This window comes from Calonectris borealis, chromosome 1, assembly GCF_964195595.1.
Source record: "Calonectris borealis chromosome 1, bCalBor7.hap1.2, whole genome shotgun sequence".
Classification (NCBI taxonomy): Eukaryota; Metazoa; Chordata; class Aves; order Procellariiformes; family Procellariidae; genus Calonectris; species Calonectris borealis.
Window position 1 is genome coordinate 116,664,898 of NC_134312.1, and position 10,967 is coordinate 116,675,864.

General features: G+C 43.9%; 1 protein-coding gene across 2 annotated transcripts; it reads right to left on the bottom strand.

Annotated features, from left to right (window-relative positions):
* Nucleotides 1–4,374: 4,374 nt before the first annotated feature.
* On the bottom strand, nucleotides 4,375–8,804 carry MIS18A (MIS18 kinetochore protein A). Of its 2 annotated transcripts, XM_075171205.1 has the most exons (6): nucleotides 8,550–8,804; nucleotides 8,404–8,470; nucleotides 7,828–7,950; nucleotides 7,134–7,227; nucleotides 6,307–6,427; nucleotides 4,375–5,926 (listed from the first exon to the last, which is right to left on the bottom strand). In XM_075171205.1, the coding sequence occupies exons 1-5, from the start codon at nucleotides 8,770–8,772 to the stop codon at nucleotides 6,308–6,310; spliced, it is 627 nt and encodes a 208-aa protein (XP_075027306.1). In that variant the 5' UTR covers nucleotides 8,773–8,804; the 3' UTR covers nucleotides 4,375–5,926; nucleotide 6,307. The 2 variants fall into 2 exon arrangements, with proteins under 2 accessions (XP_075027306.1, XP_075027299.1); XM_075171198.1 differs by lacking the exon at nucleotides 4,375–5,926 and having other exon boundaries at nucleotides 6,051–6,427; nucleotides 8,550–8,803.
* Between the last annotated feature and the right edge of the window lie 2,163 nt (nucleotides 8,805–10,967).

Below are 10,967 nucleotides of genomic sequence, written 5' to 3' on the forward strand. Positions count from 1 at the left end.
CTTCTCCCTCCAAGTAAGATCTGTCCCACCTTGAGTAGCAGTTTTGTTTTGCACTTGCACTTCTTTCATTTCCTTGTGTCTTTTCAGCCATCTTGCTTGCTTGGTCTCTTTCCAGGAAGCCCCAGCTGTATCTATGGTGCTTTAAGCTTAAAAACAGAAATTACCATTTCAGCGCCCAGTGCTATCTGCTGGACCTGTGCTCTACTGCATCTTACCATACAGGGTACACTTAACTACTCCCTATGCTTTTTCCAAGCCTCTTTTAGAGCAGAAATCACATCCAGAGAAGAACATCAATTTTTGCTCCTTTCCTACTCATTGCCTCTACTGCTTTTATTTCCAAAAGTCCAACAACAGCCAGGAAAATTTTGAGATCCTTACCTTTTAGACCTTTCCTGAAACCAAGAGCTATAATTACCATATGGATTAGCCAGGAACTACCACGCTCAGTAAAGAACATTGCCTGTTTGGGACACGTTCCCAGGAAGGTATGTCCAGCCTCTGCTGCAGTGTTTGTTGGAAAACTAACAAAAACAATCTCTACTTAACTTCAGAATCTTAGCCTAACCTGAAATTTTGGTGCAATTGGGGGGGGGGGGGGGGGAAATCAATCAGCAGCTCCATCCCTGACCTTATGGAGTCACCTTGGCAACTTTGAAATCCTAACCTCAGCAGCAGATGACCGTATCACCTGTGACAAAGATAAACATACCTGGGCCACCAGATGCCAAACTGGATGGAGCTAACTGTCCCTGTTGGACACTCCACTTTCTTGTGCAAAAAAGAGAGATGGTTCTCACATTGGTTTCCTAGGCCTTTATGGACAGGTACATCTGTGCTGCTAAATGCTGTAGAGCCCATTCATCAATACTTCCATGGTTAACACTACTGTCATTCAATAGCTCTCCCCCAACTTGAGAAGACTAAGGACCACAGTAGGCTAGATTTTGCCCACACGGAACATAAAATCATAGAATCATTACAGTTGGAAAAGACCTCTAAGATCATCGAGTCCAACCGTCAACCCAACACCACCATGCCCACTACACCATGTCCCTAAGCACCACATCTACACGTCTTTTAAATACGTCCAGGGATGGTGACTCAACCACTGTCCTGGGCAGCCTGTTCCAAGGCCTGACCACTCTTTCAGTAAAGAAATTTCTCCTAATGTCCAGTCTAAACCTCCCTTGGCGCAACTTGAGGCCATTTCCTCTCGTCCTATCACTTCTTACTTGGGAGAAGAGACCAACACCCACCTCGCTACAACCTCCTGTCAGCGCGATGAGGTCTCCCCTCAGCCTCCTCTTCTCCAGGCTAAACAGTCCCAGTTCCCTCAGCTGCTCCTCATCAGACTTGTGCTCCAGACCCTTCACCAGCTTCCTTGCCTTTCTCTGGACACGCTCCAGCACCTCCATGTCCTTCTTGTAGTGAGGGGCCCAAAACTGAACACAGTATTCGAGGTGCGGCCTCACCAGTGCCGAGTACAGGGGCACGATCACCTCCCTGCTCCTGCTGGCCACACTATTTCTGATACAGGCCAGGATGCTGTTGGCCTTCTTGGCCACCTGGGCACACTGCCAGCTCATGTTCAGCCGGCTGCCAACCAGCACCCCCAGGTCCTTTTCCTCTGGGCAGCTTTCCAGCCACTCTTCCCCAAGCCTGTAGCATTGCCTGGGGTTGTTGTGACCCAAGTGCAGGACCCGGCACTTGGCCTTGTTGAACCTCATACAGTTGGCCTCAGCCCATCGATCCAGCCTGTCCAGGTCCCCCTGCAGAGCCTTCCTACCCTCGAGCAGATCAACACTCCCGCCCAGCTTGGTGTCCTCTGCAAACTTACTGAGGGAGCACTTGCTACCCTCGTCCAGATCATTGATAAAGATATTGAACAGAACTGGCCCCAAAACTGAGCCCTGGGGAACACCGCTCGTGACCGGCCGCCAACTGGATTTAACTCCGTTCACCACAACTCTCTGGGCTCGGCCATCCAGCCAGTTTTTTACCCAGTGAAGAGTGCACCCATCTAAGCCGTGAGCCGCCAGCTTCTCTAGGAGAATGCTGTGGGAAATGGTGTCAAAGCTTTACTAAAATCTAGGTAGACCACATCCACAGCCTTTCCCTCATCCACTAGCTGGGTCACCTGGTCATAGAAGGAGATCAGGTTGGTCAAGCAGGACTTGCCTTTCATGAACCCGTGCTGGCTGGGCCTGATCCCCTGGTTGTGAGCACCCTCAAGACAAACCGCTCCATAATCTTCCCCGGCACCGGGGTCAGGCTGACCGGCCTGTAGTTCCCCGGATCCTCCTTCCGGCCCTTCTTGTAGATGGGCGTCACATTGGCAAGCCTCCAGTCATCCGGGACCTCCCCTGTTAACCAGGACTGCTGGTAAATGATGGAGAGTGGCTTGGCAAGCTCCTCTGCCAGCTCCCTCAGTACCCTCGGGTGGATTATGAAGCATAGCGTGTGTTTATCTTCCCAGCACATGCCATTCACAGGGCTATTGTCAAAGCTGACGTGGTGCTATTTTACAAGGTAGTTACCACCAATGGAAGCTTTGACCAGTATTCTTTGAAGTCATACAAGCATTTCTGGCAAAGATCGGTTTGGGAAAGCAAGCTGTTAGGGACAGTTTTCAACTACAGATACATATGCTAGTATAGACAAAATTTGTAAGAAAGGAGACAAACCATCGCTTTTTCAACCAGAAGGAAACACCCTTTTATTTTCTGTAGCAGTAGCCAGGATGACAGCAGGTCCTGTGTGGGAAGGTTCCTGTCAGCATTACAAAGGGCTACAGACACAGGGCGGGGTGGGTGGGTGTTTAAGTTAAATAGTTAAAGAACAAAACCAGTATTTCAGACACGTTGACACCCTAGCAAACAGAACTCTACTGTCATAAAAAGAACACTAGGACTAAAATATAGCTCACCTGTCTATTCCCTATCCCCCCTTCAAAAACAGCCTATAAAAGCTCCAGTCTCATCTATGTTCATTCCCAGTTTTCACCTTTCCTAAGCATATACAGATCTTTGAGCATACCTGTAACAGCTTTTATGTGTTTCTTTTTCTTCCATTGACAATTCCATGGTGTTTATTAATACGCTACAGAGAACATGTGCAACGTTACCCATCCTTAAATAAATTCTTTGTGTGAAGTGTATGGTCTTCCCCATCCTCATTCCTTTCCTGCTAGTGGATTCTGTACATGTGAAGTTTTGCTTGTTATTCTTCTCAGTGTTTTGGGGTGGTTTTTAAGTTACAGAAAAGTGTTTTAAAGTTTGAATCAGGGGATACCGAAACCTCAATTTTAATCCTCTGAAAACATGTATTTTATGTTATACCACTTTCTCTCTCCTAAAGGGCATAATTAGAGTGAGCTACAAAGTACTGCTGTACTTGAACTAAGTCCCTACCGTATTTAACTGCATACAAATTTAAAGAACTCAAAGTGGTATTTTTCCCCCTCCCAGTGCATAATGCACAAAGTGCCTAGGACAAGTATAAGGAAGTGTACCAGAGAGCATGCAGATTCCTGCAAAGGAGAATTAAACTTCCTATTAATCCTGCATTCAAGGGCAGAAACCAAGAAACTGTGTATAGAAGGAACAGTCACCCAGTAATAGGTACTGCTTATTAAGCAAGAAGCAATACCTTTTACATGACTGTATACCCTACATCCTGCTGGCACACTAAAACTTTGCTACTATATTTGATTAGGGAAAAACTACAGCTTTCTTTAATGTTTAAAAATTGTTCAAGTGTACCATAATACACGTTTATACATTTAAAAAGAAAAATTCTCTATTTTATTACTATTTATCTCTATTTAGCCCAGTTAACTACTCAAGATACTAGGTCCTAATTGAACTTCACAGTAAAAAAGAAATTATTTCAGCTTCTTGGAACAATACACATACCCAAATACACACATTTCCCCATGCAGATATAAATATATCTACATCCATATGAAATTTATTCTAAATTTAGACTGTTCATTGCACACCTTAGCAAAGCAGCAGCTAGCAACCCTTGAAAGTGTGGAAACACTATTTTAAGAGAGTCTGTTGTGTTAATGTACTCGAGCTCCCACCTACAATATGCTAAGAGACATTGTTCTAAATATACACTGATGCCAAATGCAGGTATTCAATAAAGAAAAGCTACAGAAGACCGTAACACTAAACCAAGGAGAAAAATGGTAACTTAACAGGCACTTCTAAAATGTGTTACCTGTGTATGTTCCATCACAGGAACACATACTCTAATCCAGATCCTTTGTAGTCATTTCTGCCTGTGAGTTCAGGGACATACGGGTGGGATTATGTTTTTTGGGTTCCTTCTTCAGCAGGTATTTTTCCCACAGTAGCTAGAAAAGAGGGATAGTTACGGAATTCACATGCTTACCTTAAGATAAGCAACCATTTATTATTTTGAATATTTGCTTACATATATACACTTTACTTTCACTACCCACAGTAGCAATATATAGGACACAGGAGACAGGTGCTAGGAATCTACCTAAACAAGTCTCAGAAGGAACTCAGCTGGTGAATCTATTTAGGGAACTCACTCTGAACACAGTTAGCTGCCCTCCATGTTTAATGGAGGAACATGTTTAAAGCTACAGGTGCTGCTTGAGGCCAGCATACCTGGTTCTTTCCATCAAGGGTAGATCTAATTGAACAAATACAAGAACCCACTTTGAATAACCTAATGTTTATCAACCTGGAGTTTCTATCTCCCACCTCTAACATGCCAATAATTTGGATAGGGAAGCATCAGAAAATCATACAAGTTTATCTTTGCACCTTTGTGTTTTGCTGCTGCTTTGCTGGAATATAGATGTAAAAGATCATGCTGTCTTGTCTCAATCTTTGGTTAGAAAATTGAACACGTTTACCTCCACAAAAAAAAAATCTAGAGATCCTTATGGGCTTATGTCCCTGCTCCCATCCACATGTTAAAAAAAAGTATATATCTGGAAAAAGCATGTCTGAAAAGGTAGGCCTATCAAGCCATCAACTGTTAACATTCCCAACAAAAACATACTCTGTATATAATGAAAAACATCAACCAACCTTCAATTAAAGGGCAGAGTTCATGGTTCTCTTCAGACATTCAGGATGAACTGTCACTTACCAGCATTCAAAACCTCATTAGAGATGAAACTGCCTCAAAAATTACACTGGAGTAATTTCATTGGAAAGATTAGTACTTATAACAATTCCTTTGGCAGGTATGCAAGTAGGAAAACATTTTAGTTACCTGAACAGGAAAGAACCTGAGACCCATCACTACAGGCTAAGCTTGAGTACTACTTCAAAACAAAGCAGTAAATAGAGAAAAGGTGGGGGGGAGAAGCTTTTATAAGAGAAACAGTGCCTACCAATGGGGGAGAACAGTGCGAAATTCATTAGAGCTTTTTGGAGAAAACTTAAAAACTTGCAGTAGTAAAATTAAGTAGTGTTGGGTAACAAAAAAACCCTTTTCAAAATTGTTATTCCTTTAGACTATAACTGCTTGCTTTCGTTTTATTAAAAAAAATTACTTGGAACACTCACACTATATAAGAAACCCTGACAATTAGTTAAATACATAGAAGATCGAAGACAAATAACTGAAATATCTGCATGAAACCAACAAAATACTGATAAGTGTTCTTACTTAGTATTTTGAATTCATTGCTCAAATGTACACCAAGTTTTTCTTAAAGGTGTACTGCTACCAGCCTTGTTTATTTTCCTCCCCTTGAAGCCGTAAAACATATGACCTTCAATACTGTGTGGAAAGCCATTTTATCTAATGCTTTTAAAGCCTTCTTTTACATTTTACCCTTGAGCTTAAAAAAAAAAAACACACACACGAAACAAACCACCCCATATGGTTATTGTGCCATTCCCATCTCTGAGCACAGGTCAAGCAAAGGCTGTGGAGACAAGAAAAATGACATATGTTGTTCCTTCAGACATCACAGGGATTTTTTTTTTTTATTGGCTTAGGAAGGAGAAGCACACCTAGTTCAGTAGATATTGAAGTCAGGAGATAAATGCTTTCCTTTCAGAGATAAAAATTTAAATATATATTTACATATGAACCAAAAGTCTACAGAAACTTGATTAAAAACAATTCTATTTCTTTTTGTGGTATCCTTTTAACAGAAAACAGAGGAACTCCTTGTCTGTGTTGAAGACTCATAGGCAGCATTGTTCTACTGCAGCATGAGCCACCAATGTCTTTCACTTTTTTGCACAGCTTTTGCAATGTTCCCACAGATTCCATAGGATTACAAGGACAAGTTTCACATACATCATTCTCCTGCAGTTAAACTTCCTGCGTGTAATTTCTTCCCAACTTTATTGTGAAGAGAAGCCATACTCGATTCAACAGCAGTCAGTCTTGTCTCCAGAGCCTTTAATACAGTGTCTGCCTGTAAACAGGGTAAGATACTTGGTTATAAACAGAACTTGACAATATAAAGAGCAAGCATGGATTTCACCAAGCACTCACTCTTGCATCACCAATCCTGTTGGATTCTATCCCTGCTACTTTCATAGTTTGAAAGCTCACTCAACTCTAATATTAACTCTCCATATTTTCTCAAATTTATAATTGTCTTCAACCTTGGCAAGCGTCAGATCCACATATTCAGCTTTTGCTAGACAACCATCAGCTTTCAGAACCAACTTTGTTACGCTGTTTTCTCCCAACTGATTGCTACCTGCAATCAGAAGTTTTCAGTAGAGCAAAATGTCAACTTTATTTATTATGTAATATTTCAATACAAAGTTACAGCAAAAGCATTAAGTCAGTTTACATGAAAGACAGAAGAGACATGACTAAAGCAAAGTTAACTGAAAATCTGGAGAAGTGAATCAGAACTAATTAGAAACGAAAGTTCTAATTACTGACATAGATAGGAATCTAAAGCTGCACTTAAACAGAAAATGCTAATTATCATTAAAATTGAAGGAAAAGTTACGGAAAATCTTGCATAACACAAGATATTAATAGCATGAAGTATTACAGCATATGTTAAAATCCACAGAATTTATCTGGATGAAATAAGGATATAAAGGATATTAAGATTTCATAGAGGTGATTTAAACAAAGAATGGTATGAGGTTAAATCTTACCCTTTGTAGCACCTCTTCCAAGACAGCTCGACTTTCAAGAGTTAAAGGTTCCTCATCAGTAAGAGCTTGCTTTTCTGAGGATCCTAGAATGTAACTGATACACTACAGTTTAGATCATGCACTTTTCACTCTGAAGGCAAAAAGATGTAGGACTCCTACATCATTGTCAATAATTATGAGATTATTATTAATACACTAGCAAAATGGAAGCATGATTCCAGCAACAACAAAAAAAAGTATCTTTATTTGGTAATCTTGTAAACAAACTGTATGGTGGAATGAAAAGAGTTTTAACTCCAAGAGACAGTTAGGAATTCTGGTGCTACAGGATATGGTGAAAAATTATGCAGACATTAAGAAAAGTGTCGCTGGGAGAACCAGCCATCACCATTACTGCACAACAAAATGCCATTTTGTCACCATTTAGCATTTCAGAGAATTTTACTGCCATGGAAAAAGCAAAAGGCAGCCCTGGTATCTTCTTTTTTCTAGGATTTGTTTAACATTACACAGATGATGTTTCTCACACTTCAGCACTATGATGCTAACGGCATTAATACAGAAAACTGCTCTGGAACAGAGCAGCAGGAACACTACCTCCAGACATGCCACAAATATTAACAGGAGCATCCCTCAGTAAGATGCCTGGGTGAAGCTTAGCTGGCAGGCTTACCAATAAAAAGTCCGCCTTTACCTTTCAATTGAGTCAACATTGAAACAGAACAAATCCCTCTTGTAGTCGAGATTCTTTGGGGTGCATCTATAGATGTTGCCAAGTGTCATTGAGCAGCCAGAGCAGAATAATGTTTCAATCATGCTGTAAGTAGAATGTGCAACATTTATTCAGGTGAAAAGAAGAAGAAACACCTCTCCCCATCCCTATTCTAAAAAAAAAAAAAACACAAAAAATCCCCCAAACCATTATGATTTTTTTAGAGCATTCACTCCTGCTTTACATAGTGCAATTACAAGCATTCATCTTTCAGCCTGCGTTCCCGGTGGCCGGCTGACCTCAGCAAGACCAACACATAAGCACCTCGTACAGACCGCCCGAAAGAAGCGTTCCAGGCCCAGGCCCCCCCGCCCTGCCCGGGGGAACACGGGCACTCCCCGCGGGCCAGGTCGGCAGCACCTGACGGGCCGTTTATCATGCTTTTCCTCAGCACCTTCCCCGGGGCCTCTCGGCTCCCTCAGGAGAGGGGAAGGGAAGGGCCCAAGTGGGGACCCCCCACGCCCGGGGCAGCAGCGGGGCTCCGCGGCCGGGCCTCACCATCCGCACTCGCCGGGCCGCTTGGAGAGCTTCCGCTCCTCGTCCACCGAGACGCTGGCGGTCGCACCTGCGCAGAAGGGGGGAGGGAGGTGACCAACGGCCGCCGCGCGGGGCAGGGCGGGGCGCTGGGTGGGGGCAGGACTCACTGCGCAGCAGGATGCAGCCCGCCTCCTCGTCGTTGGTCACCCAGCTCAGCGTGTCGCCCACCGGCCGCTTGCAGCCGGCGCAGAGGAACACCATGGGCAGCAGGTCTGCGTCCTCCCGCCGCTGCTCTGCCGCCGGCGCCCGCCCGCCGCCCACCTCCAGCAGCGACAGGGAGGAGTCCAGCTCCGCCACAAGGCCCGGCGGCGTGTAGAGCGCGCCCGCCATCGCCTTCAAACCGCCCGCGCCGGAAGCGGCAGTGACGCCCGCCCACTACAAGAGCTGCGCCACGCCCACCGCCCGCCGGAGCGGAAAATACCTCCCGCCCCGCCTAGGGGGCGGGGACGCACCGCGCGTGGCCACGCCCCCCCAAGGTCCCGCCCCCCCCCCCCCAGCCGTTAACGGTTCTGGTGGACGGGACGGGGCGGGGCGGCAGGTGTTGGCTCGCCGCTGTCTCCGCTGGAGGCCTGCGCCTGTGGGCCCCAGCAACGCGTACGGAAACGCGTTGCGGGGGCTCGAATGCTATAGCGGTGGGGAGGCACGGAAAAGATGGCGATGCGTGCTTTGAAAGCTGCCTTTAACCGACCTGACGCTTTTTGTGCCGCGTTTGCGTACCTGGCTCGCGGTTCTAAATGGTGCCTCGCCGCACTCCGCGCCCCGGAGGTGTCCTGGGAGGCCTGCCTTTCCCCCGCGCCCTGGGTGCAGTCAAAAGAAGGCTGAGGGTTTGTTTCAGTTTTAGCATGAGTAATTGGTGGTGTGGAAACCTCAGTGTAAGAACGCGTGTGTGCGTTTGCCTAGGCACAAGACTTCTGTGGGCCAAACACCTTCCACTGGTCTGCCTTCGTCTTGGTTGGGAGCCTGCCTTTCCATCCCACCATGGGGTGGAGGGAATGAAGAAGTAGGAAGGCAAAATACGTGGTTATTCCAATACGTCCTTTCTGTAGGAAGCATTTTGTCAGGTCTTACCTATGTTTTTATAGCCAGAGAAATTCAGAAATGTCTTTCAGGCCAGGTCTCAGTAGCTCCAGGGAGTGTTGCGTTGCTGTGAGTTTCTGGGAGGGAAGGGTTTGTGATCCAGCTGGCACTTGTCCACCCCATTCTTAGGTTACTTGACGTCCATCTCAGTTTAAAATATGCTGAGGAATAACATAATTGCCCACCAGGAAGTGAAGATTACATTGTAAGGGCTGCTGTTTCATAGCTGTCGGACATTAATATTCATTGCTGCTAAATGTTTTTTAGTACCAAGGCAGTCCTTGAGCTGTGGGACCCCAGAGTGATTTACATAGGCATCAGTTATGCAATCTCTTTCTGAGGGCGCTGAAGTACAATGAAAAAAAGTATTTGGTTGGAGTTCTGAGCTGGTTTAAAATGCACCACTGAAATGGCTAACAGGACAAACTCCTCTGAGTATTTTTGGTCGTATGAATATTATTGGGATTATATAGATCCAATTCCAGTAGATGGAAGCAAGTTGAAGGTTAATAAATGTAAGTATTGTAGAGTAGTAGGTGCTAATCTAGTACAGGAAAAATGTTGGATACTTTGTCTCACTGACTTATTTTTTGTTTTCCTTGCAATAGAGTCCATGCCGGGTTGTATGTGCGTGGTTTGTATGGATGGGTGTCTGCCTTCCAAACTGACTGTGCTGTAATAGCAGTTATTACTAATACTGAAACTCTTTGCTTCATCTTACAGTATTTGAAACTATAAGACTGCTGATACTAACTCTTATTCAGAAGGACAGATTCTTTTTTAACCATTTGCTAAGTGGAAACCTAATGACTTGCAAATCTGCAGTTTGTTAGTTACCTGCATGCTACTATCAGAAAAGTTGACTGAATGAGCAGAGTTTTCCATAAGACTATCGTCGTGTTTTTTTCTTGGGATGTAAGGCTTACATTACAACTGATAAACATTCAAAACCTTAGTAAAAGAAGTAGTGTGTTTCTGCTAGCCAAGAACAACAAGCTGAAAACATACTCTATTACCTTTCCTCCTTTGATTTAGTGCTACTGTACTGTAAGATAAAGTAATAATATACATTATTATCAAAATAGTTTATTGCTGTGGAAGCTGATTCTGCTGGGTGTAGAAGTTTATTTTCAAAGTATGTAATAATGATGAAATAGCATTCATCAAATTCACCTTGCGACAGTTAATTCCGTTTCACACTTGCTTTTGCACAATGAGATAGCGGTGTCCTTTTATGGTTACTTAAAATGGCAAGTAATTATTTTTTTTCCTAATGTAGCTGCATTAGTTTTTTTTGATAAGATAAAATGACAAGCTATGTCATGAGGGATTAACTTAACCGAGTATAGTTGGATGGGTTGACAAAGGTAAAGGGAGAGCGGTAGGCATGTTTGAGTCACTTAGGCTATAGGCAGTGTTTTCCCTCGATTTCTGCCAAGTCTCTACCT